This window comes from Rhizoctonia solani, chromosome 3 (assembly GCF_016906535.1).
Source record: "Rhizoctonia solani chromosome 3, complete sequence".
NCBI classification, from domain to species: Eukaryota; Fungi; Basidiomycota; class Agaricomycetes; order Cantharellales; family Ceratobasidiaceae; genus Rhizoctonia; species Rhizoctonia solani.
In genome coordinates, this window is record NC_057372.1 from 1,352,576 (window position 1) to 1,374,305 (window position 21,730).

Below are 21,730 nucleotides of genomic sequence, written 5' to 3' on the forward strand. Positions count from 1 at the left end.
GGTTTATGGCAGTGGGATGTTACTGACGGAATTTCGTCGGTGTGAGTGTGCTACCTCTTGGCATGTTTATGAAAACGGGATGAGACATATTAGAGCTCCGAATAGTCGGCAAGACACAAACTTCACGCATTATGAGCACTGTATTAGTATAAGAACTTATCTTCGACGCAGAGTAATGCAATATTTAATCCTTGATCAGTCAAATTGATAATGTTCAAGACTGTGTTAACCATATACGAACAAACCACAAAATACTTGGCCGGTGTGCCAAAAGCGACGAGTCCCGATCTAACTTGATGGAACTAACCCTACCTCTGCATGACAGGATCTCAAAAGTGCAACAGGTCATCAAGAATCAACGTGTCAGCCAGAAATCCACGATACTGATACGACGATTGTTGTCTATTAGTGTCTATTTCCTAGGAGCTAGATACTTGTTGGAACAACGATTTGGACGTTTCGTGGGCGCTCAAATTTGCGTATTAAGTTGATGCACGGAGGGTGGTAGCGTGTTCCATGGGCGCTGACCACAAACTTGTCTGAAAATCAACGTAAACGATGACGAAACAGTGGGTCAAATTTTTTGTAGCACCTCCAGCGGCTGTGACCGGCGGAACAGCGGCTTTCCATTCGTTGGAAGCAATTAGCAAATTTGCGAAATTATTCAATTGAGTGCTAGGAGCACATGGTTTGAGAAGTTACCCTGTTTGATCGCCCAACGTACCACAGTTGACAGACGCATATAGAAGAGACCTTCTGGGACACTGGGACTCCGGGACTTGTTATCCTACTTACTATCTCGAAGATCCGATTTCTCGTTGCAGTCATGTGTCGCCAACCACTTAACAATCTTAGTGGTTGCTACAAAATCTTGAGCAGATGAGATACTCTCACGTATCATCCTGAACTCGTGGACATTATTTGAAAGAGGCAGGGACGTGTGCGTGGAGCACTAAATAACCCTACTTGGTGCCATGGAGGATCGGTGTTCGGTGCATGAGAGCCCCAAAACATCTTAGAGGGTCTAGTCAGAGCGTCAAAGACCCGGCATAACATCGTAGTACTACGTCAAATTAGCGGGATAGCTTGCACAATAGGCCTGGCAATCACCTGACATGCTCCTCGACTTCCGCTTGAGTACAATGGTGAATTCAATGCACGCGACCATAATTACAATGTGTATTCGAAGTTTTCCACAAGCTCTTCGAGATTTGTACGGGAAATAGGATATGTGGACCTAGAATACCTCCATGTTGGATTTGCTGGCCTGCTGTTCGAGAAAAGCATCGTACGTTCATCAGTACTCACGCTGAAACATCAAAGCAGCCCTAGGCCTGTGTGGTCACACTATAATGCTGTGGCGAGGTAATAGCATATAGTGACTGATAAAAGACGTAGTGATTCTGTCCGATAAACATAGCTCTTGAGTCTACGACTCGGTAGAAACCTGAGATCTCGGAGCAGGGAATCAAACGTAGCCGGGGGCGCAGGAAATGGCGGATCATTGGAAGCTCTCGCTGCTAAACGCATCTATTCCGCCCGAGCTGAGTTTGGTGTTTTTGAAATGATTACAAAGTACATATTGCGGTCGATGAGGGATGTGTGTGGGTTGGTCGAGTTCTTGCAGTGAATTTAGACCTGAAGTATGCCGCACATATTGAATTCGTAGTGCTTGGTGGCAATAATGGAGCGAGGCGATACACCAGGCAACCGGCTATGACACTTGGCCTCGTTCATTGGGGGCTCAAGTCCAATCAGTGGCTGCAAGACGTTGCAGACACTTGGTTTGGGAGCAACGCGCTGGCGATAGCAATGATCCAATCAACGATTAAGGGTCCTACCATATTTGGCCGGACCCCTCAGACCGGAAATCACCTGCTTCCTGGGAGGGACTTAATCCCTACTTCGACCTCTCTTCCTTCTTTCGAAGAATTTGCTGTAACTCTCCAACGGACCAACTCAACAATATTTAGACCAAGAGCCAAAGTTAACCAACCAACTTCAAGACCCTCATCCTTCCTTGTCCAATGACTCTCCTTGGTCAGCACGAGTACGTCGAGTATTCTCCCTTGTTCATTGCTATGGATCCTCGCGTCAATCCAAATGCCTACGGTACCTACGTTTACCAATCTAGTGATCCTAGAACTGTTGATGCATCGACATCATGGGGAATGTACTCTCCAACGTATGCACATTCGACTATCGCAGTCGCTCAAGGAAAAGAGCATTTACAATCGGCAACTTCCGCCCTCATGTCTCTGCAGTCCGAACCATCTCATACGCCCGATCAATATGGTCCGATACGACCACTCGAACGCCATAGATCGAGTCAACCTCAAAGCGAGCGCCAAAATCAGGACGATTGGCGGCTGGATCACAACCAGGCCACACCTAGTTCGCTGTTGGGATTCGATTCTCAGTTACGGTCTAATCCACCGTTTGGCGGGCAAGGCAATTATTTACAGGGAGCACACCGTTGGGCATCTAATGAATCATCTCCTTCGACACCTACCCCGGGACCAGCGACCGATGGCCCTTCTTATTTATCGGGAACAAATCCAACAACAAATTATTCCTCATTAGTAACACATGCACCCCAACCCCTCCATGCGCAGTCCGCTTCTACTGGCTCTCAGTTTATGGCACTTCGTTCTGACCAGTTCCCTCCCGCACTTTCGCCACCCACCATTCTGCCTCCACATCATAATAACGGAGGAACAGCCTCTGCTTCATCCCAGCCCCCGAATCTCCGAAGACGTTCTTCAACCTCCAATTCTGTCTCGAGCTCGAACAATCCACCTGGCTCATCATTGGGCCTTCATGTGGCGGAATCCATCAAGGGATACAATAATCCCGAGTCTTCAAATGCTAAACTTGCCAGGAACAGAGGCACTCTGAATTTGACCAGTGACTCGGGATCCAGTTCAATCGTCAGAGAAAAACCAAAATTGTTGACTAAGGATCAAAAAAAGCGTAATCATATTCACTCGGAACAAAAGGTACGAAGGCCTATATCGGAATGTTAAAATTCTTACCAAGGGTGGTTTTAGCGGCGAGCTACGATTCGCCACGGATATGCTCTACTCTGCGAAGAGGTGCCTAGCTTACGCATGGCAATAGCAGCGGCCGAAGCGGACGATGTTGAACATGCGGCTGACGGAGAAGGGCGGCGCCGACGCAGGTCCCGTGCTCGATCGTCAGCTACTGATGGGGAAAGGATAGACGGTCGGGCTGGGCCCCGGAGCGAGAGCGTGGTTCTCATCAAGAGTATGGACTGCCCGCTATGTCCGCCGATATCTACCTGACCAGTGTACTTCTAGCAATCGATCATCTCAAGGACCTACTCGCGACTAGACAGGAATTAATATCTCGCGTGCAGGAGTTGCGGGCGGGAGATCCCGGAGGAGACTCACCCTGGGAGCGAACTTGGGGGGGAGGGACAGGTCTCGCTCCTGAAGGTGTGGATGACGACGGGGAAGAAGACGGGGAGGGAGAGAGCGACGAAGCTGATAATTGACGAAAAAAAATTGTTATATTCCTGGGTATTTTATGCATGCCTGTGCAATTGTGGGAACTATGTTTAAAAGGACTATAATTATTAATCATTCTTGATCACAACACTCCCAATGATAGCTGCCAAAACGAATCCGAAAGCGACGAGAGTAGCAAGCATAGTTAAGATAGCAACACGGTGTCGCCTCCAGAATGGCCAGGATGGATTAGAAGGCTGGTGAATCCGAGGGAACACGAGGGTGCTATCACGGAAACGCGGATCCGATGTGATATATTGATTGATGGCCCAGGTATCACCCTCGGTGTCGTGAGTAAGAAGGGGGCTAGCCGTGTGCACTGGTTGTGGGTATCGCAAGTATGGCTCACACGTCGCAACCGCGTGAGATGGGATGTTTGTCTCTGGGCTGTCGAGGCCACGGGACCCACTTGTGCTGTCCCAATTTGAAGGGGAACCTTGTGGTTGGCCTTTCGAGGACACTTCGGGTAGGACCGTAAGGGGAGAAGTGTATGACGAAGACATGTTGGTATTTGTAGAGCATAATTGTTCAGCAGTAGTATGCCCCTTTGGGATCCGATTTTCGGATAGCTCAAAGAATTCAACGTCCTGTCCGGCCAAGTAATTTACCACTGTTGATCTATAGCAACAATCATGTAGTATCCTTACCAGCTTGAACATATACCCCTGCGATTTTTAGGAAAATGCTCGGTACGATAGTGAATGGACATGCTCAGTGATACCCTTGACAACGCCCACAGTGACTGAAAGCGCTGGTAGCAGGGGCGTGGGCACTATGGGATCCTCGAGAACCAACCCTCACACGCCAACAGAAGACATGCGATACCTCATTCTGGTTGATCAGCGTCAACGCCTCTCAGATAGATACATAAAGTCTGAATTGAATAACCGGTCAGGGTCCATGACTCCATGCGATCTGCTCGCTACCACGTGACTCTTTGTCTTGGAAGTCCAGACAACCATACCTTGGCTCTGGTTGTGGCGAGCGTGAAACCCACGAGTGTTTGATTTTCTGACGCTTAAGTACTCCCGCTCGTAAAGCTGCTAAAATCATACATACTTGACTAAAATCCTCACTTGATTATGGAGTATGACGAACCAGCGCCACGTGCCCGCGACTCGGATTTGGACTCGAACTCGGACTCTGATGAGGAAGGTCCCAACGAGGACCTCGTAATTCGCGGCGCTAGCGGAACTGTTTGGCTGGTTAAAGTTCCTAGAACAGTGATGGAGAGCTGGATGAGGATTGACAAAGACGGCGAGGACCTTGGCACCTTGCGAGTGTATCACGAGTGAGTACGGTGTATTTATAATCGTATCGTACTCCTCGGAAGGACTTAATCGTCGGCAAAAACTGTAAGGACGGAACCACCAGTCATTCAGCTATTGCTATCCAACGACCCAAGTCTCAAGGAGAGTCTGCGGGGGGCGGTTTTCACCCTGACGCCGACGGCAGTCCGCCCCAAAAACATGTTTGTCATAAGCGAGACAACTCCTATACAAACTGATATGCGTAAGACTGCGATAATCAAACGTCCAACGGCTATACTGACTGTTGGATCCAGAGCTTGAGTCAACAATCGATCAACAATGGCATATTCAACCTGCCCTGACTCAGAAATGGACGAGGAACATTCATGAACGGAATCGTGAGGTGAGCGTTGAATTACTATACACATTTAGTCTAGCTATTCAACATCGCGTTTACCAAGGCCAATGAACCGAGAAGGCAACTTATCCAAATTGACGATGGGAACGCACAGATCAAGAAGATTGCGAGCGGTGCTGGCCATTTGGGTAACTTCTCAAATATGGTCGTAAGTTTGAATTTGACTACAGCTATTGTATCTCTGGATCCATTGTTAAACTTAATGGTCTTTAACAGAAACAAAAACCAAAACCTGCTGCAGGTCAATTCGAACGTGCGGCACGCATTCCCAAAAACGAACTCCTCGATATGCTTTTCAAACTTTTCATGGTTCAATCGCATTGGTCTATGAAAGTCTTGCGTGAGCGAACCAAACAACCACTTGATTACCTAAAGGAGACTCTAGAAGAAATAGCTATTTTGCACAAGGTGAGCATTCCATTAATTAGCGGTCAGCAACGCATACAAACAGTTCCTTTAGTCTGGGCCACATACGAATACATGGTCACTACAAGCATCATATGCTCAACAGTTTGGTGCACCTCCTCCCGAAGCTAACGCTGCTACTTCGTCTATGAATATGGTCGAATCAGACGAAGATGAGGATGAAGACGAAGACATGGACGAAGTCACTGGCATATAGCAAACGTGAGCGATGTCTTTGGAGGTAACGATCTATACGTGGGGCGCCCACTATATTCTGGATGTTATTAATGGCTATAAGCACGGACTTTTCTTGTTGGTGGTTTGTCTGTTTTCATGTTTCTACAATCATATATTATTGTGCAATGCAAGAGCATTCGAATAACATTTAGATGTCTACTGAGTGGGGCTATTCGCTAGTGATGAAATAGAATATGCATTACATGCAAATAAAACACAAATGAATGATAAAAGTGATACAATGGATGTCTACTTGGTGTTCTGTGATGTCATTGTGTTAGCAAAGGTTTCTAGCTGGGACTATTATAAGGTACGTACCTCTCGGAGCCAGGTGATGAGGTCGTTGCGATCCTTGTCCTTCTTGAGACCAGCAAATGCCATCTTGGTGCCGGGAATGTACTTCTTGGGGTTCTCTAGGTACTCAAACAAGGTCTGCTCATTCCATGTAACACCCTTCTTGACATTTGCCTCGGTATATGAGAAGCCTGATGCCTGTCCGGACTTGCGGCCAAACAATCCTACACACACGCTACGCGTCAGTACTCCACAATGACATCGAGCATACATGAGGCGCACCATGCAGGTTAGGGCCAACCTTGTGAGCTCCGCCAGCCTCAGTGGTGTGGCATTGGGCGCAGCGAGTCGTGAACAGCTTAGCACCGGCTTCAGCTTTTCCTTCAGCGAAAGGCATTTTGTAGAGATGAGGTGGGTGTGAGAGGTGGAGGATGTGGTTGAGAAAGTTGAATGATGGAGAGCGAGAATTTAAAAGTCAAGTTATGATGCGCGGGAAACCAAGGGTCAGCCGGAGTGTATCGGATCGGATGCAACTCTAGCCAATAGGAGGGCTGGGAATTACGCCGCATATTGGAATTCTCGCACACTGGCTTGACAGAACCTACGGTTTGCTCTGAGAGATGGATGAAAACTACCCGCACGTGTCCGAAACAGGTTATGTATGAAAAAGCAAGCAATCGTAATAATGTACAATGAATGAATGGAACAATTAATACCGGAAACATTCTGCCTGCTCGCTAAGCGCCCAAGTCTCAAAGCCCCAAAAATTATGTTTTCCCGTTTTCGTGTGAAAGCAACGAATTTTGCGCATGTCTCCGAATTGCATCAAATGGATTTTGTCGATAATCAGAGTTCGTCATGATAGCGGGTTGTCGTAATCTTTCGAGTTCCCTAAGAAATCCTTCAGTGTATGCAGTCATCGATTAAATATAACTCACAGAGCTCTTTTGCGTTGCTGCTTTGTTAAGGTCACACCCTTGCCCTCACCGATCATACCATGTGCCTGTTTTGGCCGTACTGGACTATTGCCCGCATTGTTGGTGTTGGTTTCGGACGCAGGCGTCAATATGTTCTCGGCAATTGTATTTAATGCATTTGGACAGACTGCAGGTCAGTAGACAACGCTGTCTTTTGCTTTCGCTTCACTCTTCGGTTATGAGACTTAGAATACGGCGATGCGCCGGCAGCCAATCCTAAGATTTGCCCATGGTTAAACGTTACGGGGTGGTGGAGACTTTAGCCTCACTTACTCTGAATAAGTCGTTCATGTTTGGCCTGTTTTTCTCCTTTTTGGTAGGAGTATGCGTTAGTGCCTTGGGTGCGTTGGTTGGTTGGGTTATCGCTGCACTCAGGAGTTCATTAGCCTGTAATAGTACAATTTTTAGAAATTGTTTTACGATTCACAATATACGGTGACCCACGGGGCTCCTGAATATCCTCTCGGTCAATCCGTTCAGTCTGATCTTCTGAGACAGCAAATATTGGTGACGCCGTCTTTGCTGAAGGCTGGTGTCGCTGTGAAAGTTTACCCCTTCGATCTTTTGGCTAGGCCAGTCTAAACGCATTGTTGGGGAGACCGATTCTATCTACTTACCATACTGAATTATATTACGAGTAGTGTTTATACCTCCAGGAATCCTTCGGATTGAGGATGCAGTTGGACTTGGTTGGATAACTATAGTCGTGTGAAGCGCCACACTAACATATTCCGCTAACGATGATCACGTGACTGGTTGGCTCTTGATCATTACCTTTTCCCAGACACAATGGCTAGTCAAGCTCAAAGACTCCGTGCCATCAGACTCTACAAAGAAGTACACAATAAAAGTGAATCCGGTAATCTCATTATAATTTTTTTTGCCACAGCTTCATCGTTTGGGGCGCGATTATCCGGATCCGTCGTATGTTGTTTCCTCTAGAATGGCAATGAAATTGAGTTGTAAATGACACGAGAGTTGTGAAGTTACGATTTTAATGGAAGATTACGTCGCGCGTATGAAAGTAAAGTCAAATTATTATTATTATTTGGCTTGTTCCCAGAAATCACCGACAATGCTTGCAGGAAACGCGAAATTGACTGATCCAGCCAGGATAGACCAGATGCTAGACCTTGCCGAGTTTGTCAAAAAAGGCAAGGAAAACCCTTAGGTACAGCTTTGGAGAATATATACAAATTATCGTTCTACAGAAACGCTTGCGCTTTATTCTCTGAGCAAGTACCGTCATCTGAAGCGATCTTATGAGTCTTAGCTGTCCCATCTCGCCCCTGCCATGTTGGGGCGGTTGTGGGTAAGTGGCTATTCCAGCTCTATACCACTACAATAACGTCATAGGCTTTAGATCTCAGGCCATAGTACGCTAATTCACACTTCATAAACTAGCCGACATTGTTTGGTTATGTCCCTGTATCCCTGCTCTATTGTCATCCTCCGGCTCCGGCTCCTCATTCGAAACCCACATAATACATGCTCCATTCACCCATGAATCATCGTCCACTCTAATTATACGGCAACAGCACGAACTTTCTGGTATGACTCAAGCGCACGTATTGATCCTATATATACCATATAGGCTTTGCCGACGCGTGGAGTGAAACATCCTGTTTAAGGTTAAATGAGCTCGGATCATTTAACCTTCCCCGATTAAGGATTCCCATTGTCCTATGGTCGATACTTAGGTCACTAGTGCTTCTTAGTTCTAGTTTTGAAATTAACAACCTACCTTGACCGAGTATATTGGCCATGGGCCGACGCCGCATCCCAACTCCACGCGAACAATAGTACTCGAATTCACGCCAATAATGCCACCGTCACTTACCATGGTTGTTCCATTCCTCCGAGCCTTGTCTCATTATTGTCTCAATAATTGGCTCTATGCGCATGGAATGATACCTTACACATAGACCAAGCCCATGGCCACATGTTTAAAAACCGCATTCTCCCAGTCGGCTCCACTTAGTAGTACCCCCTTTCAAAGTCCCCGTTCTTTCTCATAGAGATGAACGCTCTCGTTAAACTGTTTGGACTCATGGGAATTACCTCAGAGCGTCCCTCGGGTAACATTCAGGACGACTACCAGCTCCCAGAGAGCTCTCCTGATATGACCTCCCTCGCTTGCCCTGAATTTGGTCTCGATTCAAAGACTGGCTTCCTTCCTACTCAAGTACCATTAGCGCGACTACCTGCCGCCTTCAACAAATGGGAAGACGCACTTCAGCAGGCCATGGTCATCCTGAAGCGCCCGGGTGACTCCGATGACCCACCCCCAACTGACGAGGAAAGGGAGCAAAGTTCGCGATGGAGGGAGAACCTGAGAACAGTATGTTAATTGTCGTCTATTAAGGGTCTTTTCGCTAACAGCTGTTTAGATGGAGGTCATCAGCATTGATCCACTCCAAGTCGACCTGAGAGTAGCCCAGCGTGCCCATCATGTGCTTGCTTTCCTTGTTCAGTTCTACGTCCAGTCCTTGCCACCCCGGGCTGAGACGGAACTCGGACCGATTCATATCCCTCGTAGTTTGGCTATTCCGTTTGTGGATGTGTCAAGGTACCTGGATATTGCCCCTATTGTAAGTGCCACCTGACCATTTATATATGACTCATGCTCACGCATAGAGGCAGCTTACTTATGCTGATTGTGTACTCTGGAACTTTTACCTTGAGGACCCGAGCAAACCGCTCACTCTTGAGAATATAAGGATTCGGGATTTGTTCACCAAAGATTACCAAGAGGAGCATTTCTTCTTGACCTCTGCCCGCATCGAAATTCGAGGATTCGAAGCAATTCAGCTCATGGGTGATGCGATTGCCATGACTCGCAAGGCGCAAAATCTGGATGTTGTAGTCGACGAAATACGTCTGCAGAGTATACTCGCACGTTTGGCTATCGTAATCGACGACCTGAATCAGATCTTGTGGTCCGTAAAGGATGCTTGTGGTTATCAATTCTTTTACTGGGTCTTTCGTCCTGTGAGTAGCCTTTTCCGTAACGGTTGGCAGGTTAAACTCATACTCAATACTCACCAGTGGATCCGAGGAACTGATCAGGCTATGGATCTCCCAAGTGGCTCTACGAAGGTGTTGATGGTGAAGGGATTGAATTTCAGTGCTCTGGTCCTTCTGCTGGCCAGGCTGCCTTGATGCACGCTTTTGATGGTAAGATACTCATTACCCTTGTCTACTTTTAGTATATTAATATGTCTCGAAAGTATTCCTTGGAATCGGGCACCCTCAGAAGGACGACCGATACTCACCAGCGTGCACCGGGATGCGTATCCACCCATCATACGATCCCCATGGCAATAGTCAAGCGTGTCCTGCTTCCTCGACATCTTCCGCTTCCACAAATGCCTGTCCGGTCACTGGGGAATCGTCTCCTTCTTTTGCTGACATTTCGGACGAACTGCGTTCATTTTTGCTCGAAGAAGCAGCTTATCCTACTCCGCCCGCCGAAAAGACAGAATTGTCGATTACTTTGCCCCTCAAGCCCCTCTCTTTAGAGCGCTCGCTAAATTTACCGACGCCCCCCAGCTCTCCTATGAGTCGCCAGTGCTCAATCCCGTTTCTAGTCGTGGTGAGGTTCCCAAGCTGCAACCACAGGCAGATTTGGATACATCTTCATCGTCCGCATGCGTAAATACATCCCTGGAAACCATCAAAAGTTCCTTCTGCACCTAGCTCATTCGAGCGTCCGTCCTCACGTTGCCGTTTGCGCAAGTTCTGGAGTTCGGCGCGCATACAATGACTGCGTGTGGGCGATCAAGCGCTTCCGAGATACTCACATCAAGATCGTTACCCTATATGTTATTCACCCGGCCCGGAGTAAGGTTCTCGTCAAAGATACTGACTCCGAAAGCGCGCCCGTCCGAGGTACTGGCGGAACTAGCCTCGTTCCCCTACTCAAGGCATACCGCAACAACACCGCCAACACTATGTTTCAAACCGATTGATGCTTCGTTCTACACTGAGTAAATTATTAGATTTGTAACTTTTTCGTACACTTTTATCCCTATAAATATGTACTCCACATGTAGTCAAACATACACAAGATCTGGCCATCTTGGCCCCTAGCCTTATTTCGCTCTATGTGAATATCACTGAGTCCCTCTCAATAGAATCCGTCGGTAAATCATTAATAGTTACCAATTTGATACTTTCGAGACGAATTTCAACTGTTTACCTTTGTGGCTCTGGTAATACGTCGATTAATCGCTTGGATTTGTTGATTGGATCCGATCTGATCAAGAACCCATTCTGAGCCAACCAGCGTTCCACAACTCGCCTGACAATCACGCAACTTCTCAAGCAGGACCAGCTATTTAAGGAAAATCACCTATTTCTGGTGATTTTCTGTTGCCTGGCAGTTGGGCGATATCAAGATTAACTCGTCCTCAGGAACGGTGGTACTGCAATTTCGGCGAATGCCTTGTACGTATACATGTGGAGGGATCAGTTCCCTAATTCGTATTTCACTTCATTGGTGTTTCAGCATCTGGCGTAGAGTTGGACTTATGTCCGATTGGGTACTCGTAATGAGGGATATGCTTCTCATTAGCCTCTCTGCCCTGGCGCCATGGGATAATAATTGTTTCAATTTCTTGACATACCTGGTCGATTACCTCGCCAATTCCGCCTCTCTGTTACAGCCTTTAGCGTTATGGATTCGAATGATACCAAGCCAACAAAACCATCTTTCTCACAGTGCGGTGGAAGGTATCTTAGACGACCGTCATCTGGCGTTACAAAAGCGTTATGACCAAATTCACAAGCGTCGCTCAATGGAGCCTAGTGGGTCGATGGCTGATCTGATCAGGCCCACCGCTTGCTTGCGGGCCAATCGCGACTCGTATTACCAGGTATCTGACGGCCACGTCAAGGCACAATCGAACTGGGCCAAATGATGTACTGTCAAATGCCATGCAGTGCATGTTCCTTCGAACTTAGCGTCTAAAGATAAGCCAGACTCAAAATGGGAGCCGGCTAATCCAATGCTCCTTGATCTTGGCTGTGGGCTGAGTCGGTGATTTTCATTTTCAACCACACCAGATGGTACATCTAGGCCGGTTGTTATACAGATCCTTCGCAACTTTAATTCTTCGCCCTCCAGGATCTCATACGCTCACCAACGTAGGCGCCCCGACTCTTGCTTCAGCCACGGCTCCACTTTTCGCTTGGACTCCACCACCATGTCCGGCGTCGTCGACGGGGCCCAAATCCGAGAAAAGTTATGCCACAGCAAACTGGAACTGAGGCATCAGATAGGATTGTCCGTGAGTGTCCTTGTGTTCAGATGACCCTGGATTTCCGTCTTATCTCCGTAAAGGCCATTGTCACGACGGGCCTTGCATCATCCTTGGCAGTCGTTATACTACTAGGATATGTCGTTCGCAATCATGTCCAACTACGAAGACTTGAGCTTGCTGGACCGACCAAACGTTCAAGCCATTTTTTCCGCACACATGTGGATTTTTATATGCTCAGTCTGCTGGTAGCAGATTTACTCCAAGGTCAGCCGAAGCTGGACGTTCATATGGCATTTGCTTACTGATAGCATCTGTAGGTCTAGGTGCAGTCGTAAACATTGAATGGATTCGAGGAGCAGAGTGCTACTGTGGTTCGCTCTGTAAAGCGCAAGGGGTGATCCAAACACTCGGCGAAACCGGGGTTGCCATGAGGTGTGTTCTAATCTGGTCTGGCTTGCCTTTCTTCCCATTGACACATGGTGCACAGTACTTTGGCGATATCTGTACACACATTTGTAGTAATATTCTTCAGTTGGCATCCCCCTACGGGAGCGGCGGGGGCTCGAATCTGGGGCAGTGTTATCGCCCTCATCTGGACCTACCTGTCCCTCTGCGTATCAGTGGGTAAGTGATTGCACCCATGTATCCTAACGTAAGCTTACACTGGCACCAGGATTTGCGGTCAACCAGAAGAAACTGCGATCCGCACCCGTAGATGTGGCGCTGGAGGAGTTTTATGCGCCCACTCCGTAAGTAGATATGAATGTCGCCGAATTACATATCACTCAGATTTTATTTCAGATTTTATTGTTGGATTGGGCAAGGCTATCTCATCGAACGTATCATCTTTGAGTACTTCTGGATCTGGTATGCAATTGGATATATTTGAAACTCGTCGTATTCATCTCAGCCCAGGTCCACCGCGCTATCTTCGATAGTGCTTTATTCGATTCTGTTCCTGCGCATGCGGGGATACATTTCTGTAGATCCAAAAGATGGACCCACGTCCGATTCCACTGGCGACGCACCTCGTCCTCGGAAATGTCATATGTGACCGGACCCAACGGCGTGCGCTTACAGGCGATGGCCACTCCTAGCGGGCGTCTAGTCATTAAGCAAGAAACCAAGGACGCGCTCAAGATGCTCTAGTAAGTTTGATCAATACTATGCGCGCGCCTGATAAGAGCTCATGTTTGTTCTTGTCCGCAGTTACCCAGCCGCATACACCGCGCTCGTCCTTCCCCTTTCGATCGCAAGATGGTCCACGTTCGACCCGACAAAACCTCCGGACCTTGAACGTACCGCCGCCGAGACGCCGTTCACAGCAACAGCGATCGTCGTGACCATATTCGGACTCTCGGGCGTCGTCAACGTTATCATGTTCATCACGACCCGACCCAACGTGCTCGGGTTTGGCGCGCGGCGTCAGGCCCGGGCGGATCGATTGCGCGAACAGGGACCGACGGGGCTCAGCACGTTTGGGAGTATCGGTCCTACGGCGCGCGGGTTTGGTTCGGGATCAGGGTCCCGAAGCGCGGGGAGCCACGGCGAGTTGCCTCCTCATGGGGTGTTGGTCATGCAAGAGATCACTCGCTCGGCGTCCGATGCACCAACGTCAGAGTCTTCCCCGCGACGCACAGCCGCGGACCAGCACCACACTAGGTCCGGACATACGCTTCGGTTCGAAGTTCGGGAAGATAGCGACTATGATCTAAGTGATGTGGACTCAGAGACGAAAAAGGCTGGTCATGAGGAAGTGGATGTCGAGCATCGGAGCCAGAGTGGAATCAACCCACCTGCACCAGCGCATCATGCGCGTCAGTGATAGGCGAGCGCAATATATTGTATACTATAGCAACGTTATCTAGTCGACGCTTCGGACGATGATTCGGTTTCTCCTTTTGACTGTGATGGTTCTGATGTCTTTATTTGTATTCTGATTCTCGGTCTCGGGGTTTGCCATGTACTATCAATATGCTCGCTGGTTGTCTTTTATTTCTGATGTCCTTGTAACATATACATATGCTATATAATCGAAAGAGTTCCTAAAACATCAATGCATTGGGGGGGTTGTTTCATTCGAATCAAGACATAGAAGGTGAATACATTATAAACACTAGAGGAGAGATCGGAGAGCGGACGAAATAAAGCACAGATAGGAAAATGAGAGGTATCCAGCGAGGTCATACTGTAAAAGCATACAACAAAAACAAAGCGTCTAACGCAAAGACAAAAAAAAAAAGGAAACGAAAAACCCAAAATGGGAGTTCCCACGCGCCATCACCCTACGTCACATAGAACTCGAGGAAACAGGGGAGAGAGGGAAGGTGAGCACATCAAGAACGCGTCCCGACCTCGTTGCAGGGGGGGGGGGGGAACTCGACTCCACCAGACGATGGGGTGTCGAGTTAAATACCGTACGGTCCGACCCATTCTTCGACTTCAACGTACCCATCGACGTTGGCTTTCTTCGCGCTCGGTCCGGCTTCGTCGTGCGGCCTTGGACGCTTCGAGTTCGTCGGCGTTGTCGATAGCGGTGGAGCGGCCGACGTCTGAACGGGGGTCCTGACGACCGGCAAGTGGAAATAGCGCTCGATCGGAGGCTTGGGAGACGGGCTTATGGGAATGTTGATCAATTGGTCGATGGGTATCGAGGGACCTTGGGAGGTTTGAGGCGCGGATTTCTTGTACTGTTTTGGTGATGGGTTTGTGTTTTGTGTTTCGAGTGCGAGTTAGGTAAGGAAGGAAGGTGATTAGGCAAGTGTGAGAGAGGGTAAATGGGCAAGGGCGAAGAAGAACAGGTGAGACAAGTAATTAAAGAACCCCAAGACGCATGGACTTACAGTCTCGAGCTCAGGCTTCCCACGCCACCTCGCTACCGACTCGCAGAACCTCAAGGCAGCGCGCTCGACGGGCTCGGCGGAATACCGAGACGCCAAGGATTCGAGATGGGTGCTGAGGCTTGGGATGTCATTGGGTACGGTTGTGAACTGGTGGGTTATGACAATGTAAAGATTGTGATAACGTTTTTTTCCCACCCATCCCCCCAGAGATATGAATTACCGCACAAAGTTGAGCGTGTGCAAGGCACCAATGTCGAGCCGCGGCAGGCACCCAAATGCCGATCGGGCGAGACAAGAAAGAGGGGAAAAGTTTAATCGATGGAGTGTTTCAGGTGTCAAGTCGATATCGACGATTGGGTGGCCAAACGTTCGCACGAGCCAGGGGGATCGTCATAAAAGAATTCCGAGGTGGCGGAGTTTATCGGTAACCGAGAGAAGATTATGACCGATACCCAACGGCGGTCGACCGAATCGGGTGAGTATTAAATCGATTTTGTGTGAGGATAAGGTTAAGTTTCGGTGCAGGGAAAGATAATATCGCAGTATAGACAAGACAAAAAAGAAAAGAAAAAAGTCAGTCATGGGGTTCCGTGAACAAACTGGGACGAAAAACTGACCTCGACAAGCCGACTCCTCAATTCTTCCTCCCACTGTCGTTCTTCCTCGCTTCCCTCCCCTTCACCCCTTGCAAACAAGATCCGGCCCGCCTCGTCGAGCGAAGGCATCTCGTCGGGATCGTACATCGCCGCCAAGGCCCGTTCGCGCGCTTCGTACTGCAACAAGTCGCGCTCTTCCTGCGGGGAAAACTTGCGCGTGCCGTCGCTCGTTGTATCAGCTTTGGCACCGATACGAAAGAGGATTTCAGCCCCAAGAGTGCCCTTCCATCCTCTCATGAGGTACCCCTCGAGGCACGCCCGGGTGACCAGACCGCACAAGAGGGCGTACCAGACGCGGGTCGGGCGGGCGTGCGCGTGGACAGACGGTTTCGCCTGTTTTCCGGCGCGTAGAGAGCCAGCGATGGGGCGCCCTCGGACGTAGATGGTCCGCTTGCGCGGAGACTCATCGTCTGATCCATCGGTGCTTGATCCGCTCGATGCTGGAAGGTACGGACCGGCATTGGGAATCTTGACGAGCGGGGGAGGGCTGGGCGCACTCCTCGTTCCGAATCCGTCTTCCTCTCCGCGGGCTTCGCGACCTAGTTCGATCGCGACGAGGGCCGAGAGACGGAGGAACCGGGAGATGAGTGCGGTGAGGCGTGAATCTTGGGGCACCGTGCCCGATATACCGAGTGCAAGACCCGGTGTGGGTGGACTGATGCTCATACTCCTGCTCATGCTCAATCTTCGAGTCGGGGTGCTTGTTCGTGCAAGGCGAAGAGGGGGACCACCGGTTCTTCCCAATCCTGCACCAATGGTGCTGGTTCTACCCGGCTGGACACCGAGGACCATGGCCGGTCGACTGCTCGAGCTCGTTGTGGGGGCAGGTACGTAGGTGCATGCGGGGGCTTGGCACGTACGCGACAAGTGTCGGACGCATCGTTGGGTCTGGTGGACGTATGGATCTTCGAGGACACCGTCTCGGAAGTAGGCGGGGGCTGGGCCCGTGCGTGGATATGTCCATGGTCCTTCGACGCCTTGGCCACGAGGAATGCTGTTGAATATGCTCTGAGAGGTGGCGGGGGCTCCAGACGTGAACTGCTGGAACGAAGGTAAGGTGACTGGGGTAGGGGAGCACAACAACGAAGCAGGGGGAGGAGGGGCGACTTGAGCAAGGGACAAGAGAGCCGGGGGCGCTTGTTGGGTCGGAGCACTCGCAGGTTCGGGTTCGGGAGAGAAGAGTTCATTGACAAGGAGGGAAAGAGCCAATCGGAGCCTGACGGAATTGGGGAGCTTCTGGGAAGATGTAACCGAGGTGCTACTGGCGCTGTCGACGAGCATGTCGTCTTCGTCGGATGGAATCGGGTCCGGAGCCGGTGTTTGGTCGAGCATTGCGGTGAGGACCTTTTCGAGGCCGGTTGCTTTGGCTCGATAGGCAGCTGCGAGAGCCAAGTCGGGTGGACCGAGGGTGAGTACGTCAGGATCGGGTTCAATGAGCTTCACGTCGGGGTACGAGAGTTTGTCGAGGCCTTCCTCGAACAGACCGAGACCCATGACTCCGTGGTCCTCGAGTGTCTCGAGACATGCGTCTTTGGACTCCAAATGGGGCCTTGTGCCGACTCCGAGCTCTCCACGGGCAGCTCCGAACCGGGCGCGTGCGTGCATCCATAGCAGATGGTCCAGGATGAGTGTTCTGGTCGACTTGTCACGTGGGGGGATGGAGTGCAAATGGTGCGAGTGGGGGTGTGCGGGGGCGACATAGGTCGCTGGTGGGTGGACAAACTTGCGAGGCGGAGGATGGGGGCGTGGCGGAGGATGGGCGGGAGGAGCAATCGTAATCGGAAACGATGGTCTTGGCCTGTGTAGGCTGTAAACACACGGATATAAAATAGATTAAACATGTATTGCTCACCGAACCATCTCTCGGGGTGCTGGGGTCTGAGAACTGGAGTAATAGGAGTATCCGCCTCCACTGGCAGTCTCGTGCAAGTCGCCGTAGTCGTATGCTTGGTGGCCGTCCTGAGTGCGGTGTGCGACTGCGAATGCTGCTGGGCGGGCAATAGGCGCCGGGAGGGGAGCAAGAGTGTGGATAGGAGGCAGCTGGATGCCAGGCAGCTCGCGGCGGGATCGATCCATGGTGAATAAGTGAGGCAGCAATGGCGCCGGTCGAGGAGATACGATGCCTTAATCCGAGCCTCGGGACAAGTCGGGATGGGCCGCGAGTCGAGGCAAAAGAGGGCAGAAGCAGCGACAGCAAGATACAAGCGGTCACGACCTAAATAAACCTCTGTCCAATCCGCGCCCGAGCTTGCTCTTTTTTGCACACGGCCCGCCTCGCCTCTGCCGACCTAGAGCGACTCGACACTTTTGTGGGGCCCCGGGAGCTTCCGATTTTCTTTTCCGTCCGGTTCCGACCCTCGTACCGCGGTCCCACACTGCGCCACTTTTGCCCTTGGTTCGGTCTTTGTCAATTGCCTTTTCCGTCCCCGTAAACACTCCCCGACGCGGTATTTTAATCGGTCTCTCAACACACACACCTCATTCAAACCATTCGCCCTGTTCTAGGTCATGCGCACGACACCACCTCACTCGCCACTCACCACACATGGGAATCAAAGAACCCTCTTCCTTAAGAACTAGACCGTCGTACGTCACCCGGAGAATTAAGCTGCTGACCTGACATATAGAACACTACCATATGAATACGGACCCGACCGCATACACACGGAAGGTGTGAACTTGTAGACCCTCGGAAGACTACCTAAGCAGCCCTGTCCCTAGTCCAATAGACAAATATGCCGGCCCCGCGGAGTTCTACCCAACCCGAGCCGGTACGCCTCAACTGTCTTCGTCGGGGAATGTCGGACTCGTTCACGAGCAATAGGGGCTGTCGAGGCCAGGTTTCTAGATCACGGGAGGTGCATTATGCGGGGATTTGCCTTGGGAATTGAGGGGGAGCGCGATAAGATAATCTCCTTCGGGACCCTTCGGATTCTCTTGTCCACAATTTTACTGCCCTATTCATACCTTAGCGAGCTGTACGGACGAAAACGGCTCGTCAATTGAGTTGAGTAACTAACAATATCCCAAGTCTCAACCGAGTCCAGCTACCCGAGTTGAAGTCACGTGACTCGCCACACTTGCCACGCTATTGGAAAAGCGGTCTATGCAAATATTTTAGCTATTTGAGTGGCAATGTAAATTGGTCGATCCTCATTGTAGATCCTTAATTAAGTTTAATTACACATCATTTGAACTGGATAGAGAATGGGAGGTGCTCTATGGTTTGGGGCTTTTCAGGAGTATATAAGTCTGCGGTTTACCAGTCTGGGGGTATAGTTGATGTCAACCATTCCTCTCTCTTCCTCGGTATTGCTCTTTAAGAGCTAATTCGCCATAGATGCCAGCCGCGTCAAGCACAATTTCCATGTTTCAATTTCAACAGACATACCGCAGCTCGAACAAGTGCTCACCTCGATGGATGACACAGTTCTGTACTATCGTATTCCTCCCTATTATAAGATCACAATAGCAATTTGGATAGCTACTGGTTCTACGGACGAGTAATGCTGAAAACGGCCGAGAAAGGGGGCTGCCAAGCTAAGGTACTGGTTTGCCTATACGCAAAGATTGGAGCCGAGTCGAAACACATCCATCGATCCATGACGCAAGAGCCAAGTATGCTTCCGATACTCGCATACGACACGTATTCCAGGCTGTCGGGACCTGGGTTGATAAAGTTCGAATGCATCGATCATATCAATCGTGAACGGTGGCTCCTTCGACTGGCCTCTTTTCCGAAATAGGATCGAATTTCTTGTCCATAATTGAAGAGTTCCGGTCTCGAAAAAGGAAACATCGACCTGCACGAACCGTGACCTTTGATGAGAACTAGAATTTACCAGCCAATGCTGTCCGAGCCAATCATAAAACTGATATGGGTGGCCACCCGTATCTTTGCCATCCAAGCGTCCCAAGGATGTGTCGGTTTAATCACCTCTCTGGATCTACACAGATAATCGAGGGTGTCAGCTTGGAGTATCTAAAGTTGGTTTGTACAGAGTGATCAGATATAAGTCCATTCATCTACTGTACGACTGGATCCACGCTCTTGAGATTACCTACTGCAGTTGAAACTTGTGGATACCTTTGATCAGTAAGTTTGACCTTTTTGTGAAAATACTTGCCTATGTTTTTGTTAGATTCAGCGAGATGAATGAAGAGTATATATGCCCCGCTTATTACTCTCGAAGTGGAAAGTAATAATGTGGTGATTGTAGGTGGCGATGTATCATCCATTCGAGAATTTCTGGACAGGGACGTGGTATATTCGAATAGGCCTGTGGAATTAGCTAGCTAGCTCATAGTGAAGGAAGATCACGAGTTGTGGGCAGCATGGATGTTATCCATGTTACTAGGCCACACATATGGATAGGTTTTAACAAGACACAGACAAACGGCACACCGAGAGGAAGCAGATTATTCAGAATTACAACCCGTGTACAGTCAAAAGTGAATATATTCGTGTCCGAGAGGCTGATGGTGTACACAACGAGTGTCACCATGGCATCAAATAAGCAAGCTCTGCTCCGAGATCACAGCTTCTTATATAATTAAATGGCCATCTTTCAGATTTTGGTATTCGATGCTCTCTATAGAACGATCCTGCCGTATGGGAAATGAAAAATATTGTTCACTTGCTCACACGGGTTATGGCAGTCCCCGATAGGATGTTTTGCGCCTTCATATGATCAGCCTTCGCCTAGATTGTATAAGAGCAAGGCATCAACAGACGCGAGATCTATACTTTCGCATACAAGCTGCGGTCAAATGACAAAAGTCATGGTTCGACTAGGCATCCACGAGTCCTGTCATTTGGTCTCGCACTGGCCATGAAGACTGGAGCTGATATTGTATGTCCGTTTACATTATCAAAACTCTTGGTACTGGAGACCGGTTTGTAGGTCGCATGTGTTATCTCAACGCGTATGTTGGCGTAGGTTAACCATGCTCCACAGTACGTAAACACGTTAACTTTGTACAGCCTGTTAGGATGTCCAAAGATGCACACGAGAAAAGACGAGCGGCGAGAATGTACTTCCCAAGTGGGAGGACGAGCAGGAAGTGCGTTTGTTTCGAGCAAGTAAGGCTTATAAGGTGCTACATCTGAATACTGTGATTGATAAAGTTTAGTTGTCAAAGAGACCATAAGATGGCGCTCTCCTATTTCCTTTGAGGATGCTCATTAATTATTAGAACGGGGTATGTACCAACTTGTGGCACGTTTGATAGCTGGGGCATGACCAATCCATCCCAGACGACAGATACGAGAACCAATTTGTCCTAAGGATACAAGTTTTGGGGCGCCTCCAACTCGTTTAGGTTTCGTCTCTAGCTACCTACTATTTTAGTCATATGCAATATCTGGGCGATTCACTCCAATCACGGGAGATACGAAGGCCCAGAGATCTTCAGCCCAGATTATTAGCCATACATTGTCTGTGTCTCAATTCTTGGTTCAACTGGACTTTCAAACGCGAGCATTGGTGTTGGTAACTATAAGTAGTCAACTATTCTGATTGCGTCACAGTTGGGCTAAAATCAGTCATCCACAGGTCGTCGATCATGCCCTGAGATCGAGTTGATATGTGCCAAAAGGGATTCGTTGGTAATATTATGCGCCGCTCAAAGGAATTTTCACTTGTGAAAAAGTCAGTGTATTCATTATACAGGAGATATAAACAGGTAAACGTTCCTTCTATCCAGTATTGTATCTACCCAACAATAGATATGGAGTGAGATGCTTTAAATTTGGACATTTCGTCATTTGTCCCTACAGCCGACCCAGAGACAAACCACTGCTGAGATTATTAATTTTACGAGCTTTAAGACCCGTCGTATCTCTGGGTGGGGGCG

General features: G+C 49.2%; 8 protein-coding genes across 8 annotated transcripts; 4 read left to right on the forward strand and 4 right to left on the reverse strand.

Annotated features, from left to right (window-relative positions):
* Positions 1 to 2,027: 2,027 nt before the first annotated feature.
* On the forward strand, positions 2,028 to 3,517 carry RhiXN_02827 (HIT domain-containing protein; the record flags this gene model as incomplete). The annotated part of the gene is made up of 3 exons (XM_043322644.1): positions 2,028 to 2,999; positions 3,051 to 3,267; positions 3,321 to 3,517. The coding sequence occupies 3 exons, from the start codon at positions 2,028 to 2,030 to the stop codon at positions 3,515 to 3,517; spliced, it is 1,386 nt and encodes a 461-aa protein (XP_043178140.1).
* An 81-nt stretch (positions 3,518 to 3,598) lies between these two features.
* On the reverse strand, positions 3,599 to 4,033 carry RhiXN_02828 (uncharacterized protein; the record flags this gene model as incomplete). The annotated part of the gene is made up of 1 exon (XM_043322645.1): positions 3,599 to 4,033. One exon carries the CDS (start codon positions 4,031 to 4,033, stop codon positions 3,599 to 3,601), a length of 435 nt encoding a protein of 144 aa, XP_043178141.1.
* Positions 4,034 to 4,612: 579 nt separating this feature from the next.
* On the forward strand, positions 4,613 to 5,820 carry RhiXN_02829 (transcription initiation factor IIF subunit beta; the record flags this gene model as incomplete). Its single annotated transcript, XM_043322646.1, has 6 exons — positions 4,613 to 4,821; positions 4,936 to 5,042; positions 5,095 to 5,183; positions 5,242 to 5,346; positions 5,415 to 5,606; positions 5,659 to 5,820. The coding sequence occupies 6 exons, from the start codon at positions 4,613 to 4,615 to the stop codon at positions 5,818 to 5,820; spliced, it is 864 nt and encodes a 287-aa protein (XP_043178142.1).
* Positions 5,821 to 6,089: 269 nt separating this feature from the next.
* RhiXN_02830 (Cytochrome C) lies at positions 6,090 to 6,531 on the reverse strand (the record flags this gene model as incomplete). Its single annotated transcript, XM_043322647.1, has 3 exons — positions 6,090 to 6,101; positions 6,159 to 6,358; positions 6,417 to 6,531. The coding sequence occupies 3 exons, from the start codon at positions 6,529 to 6,531 to the stop codon at positions 6,090 to 6,092; spliced, it is 327 nt and encodes a 108-aa protein (XP_043178143.1).
* Positions 6,532 to 6,901: 370 nt separating this feature from the next.
* On the reverse strand, positions 6,902 to 7,731 carry RhiXN_02831 (ribosome biogenesis protein SLX9; the record flags this gene model as incomplete). The annotated part of the gene is made up of 5 exons (XM_043322648.1): positions 6,902 to 7,025; positions 7,073 to 7,206; positions 7,385 to 7,498; positions 7,539 to 7,679; positions 7,729 to 7,731. 5 exons carry the CDS (start codon positions 7,729 to 7,731, stop codon positions 6,902 to 6,904), a joined length of 516 nt encoding a protein of 171 aa, XP_043178144.1.
* A 1,400-nt stretch (positions 7,732 to 9,131) lies between these two features.
* RhiXN_02832 (indoleamine 2,3-dioxygenase) lies at positions 9,132 to 11,082 on the forward strand (the record flags this gene model as incomplete). Its single annotated transcript, XM_043322649.1, has 6 exons — positions 9,132 to 9,452; positions 9,502 to 9,702; positions 9,755 to 10,124; positions 10,181 to 10,288; positions 10,342 to 10,681; positions 10,737 to 11,082. The coding sequence occupies 6 exons, from the start codon at positions 9,132 to 9,134 to the stop codon at positions 11,080 to 11,082; spliced, it is 1,686 nt and encodes a 561-aa protein (XP_043178145.1).
* A 1,236-nt stretch (positions 11,083 to 12,318) lies between these two features.
* On the forward strand, positions 12,319 to 14,200 carry RhiXN_02833 (G protein coupled glucose receptor regulating Gpa2 protein; the record flags this gene model as incomplete). Its single annotated transcript, XM_043322650.1, has 8 exons — positions 12,319 to 12,402; positions 12,456 to 12,639; positions 12,693 to 12,807; positions 12,863 to 12,999; positions 13,049 to 13,124; positions 13,177 to 13,242; positions 13,314 to 13,523; positions 13,585 to 14,200. The coding sequence occupies 8 exons, from the start codon at positions 12,319 to 12,321 to the stop codon at positions 14,198 to 14,200; spliced, it is 1,488 nt and encodes a 495-aa protein (XP_043178146.1).
* A 583-nt stretch (positions 14,201 to 14,783) lies between these two features.
* RhiXN_02834 (uncharacterized protein) lies at positions 14,784 to 17,950 on the reverse strand (the record flags this gene model as incomplete). The annotated part of the gene is made up of 4 exons (XM_043322651.1): positions 14,784 to 15,065; positions 15,219 to 15,365; positions 15,836 to 17,672; positions 17,727 to 17,950. 4 exons carry the CDS (start codon positions 17,948 to 17,950, stop codon positions 14,784 to 14,786), a joined length of 2,490 nt encoding a protein of 829 aa, XP_043178147.1.
* Positions 17,951 to 21,730: the final 3,780 nt, after the last annotated feature.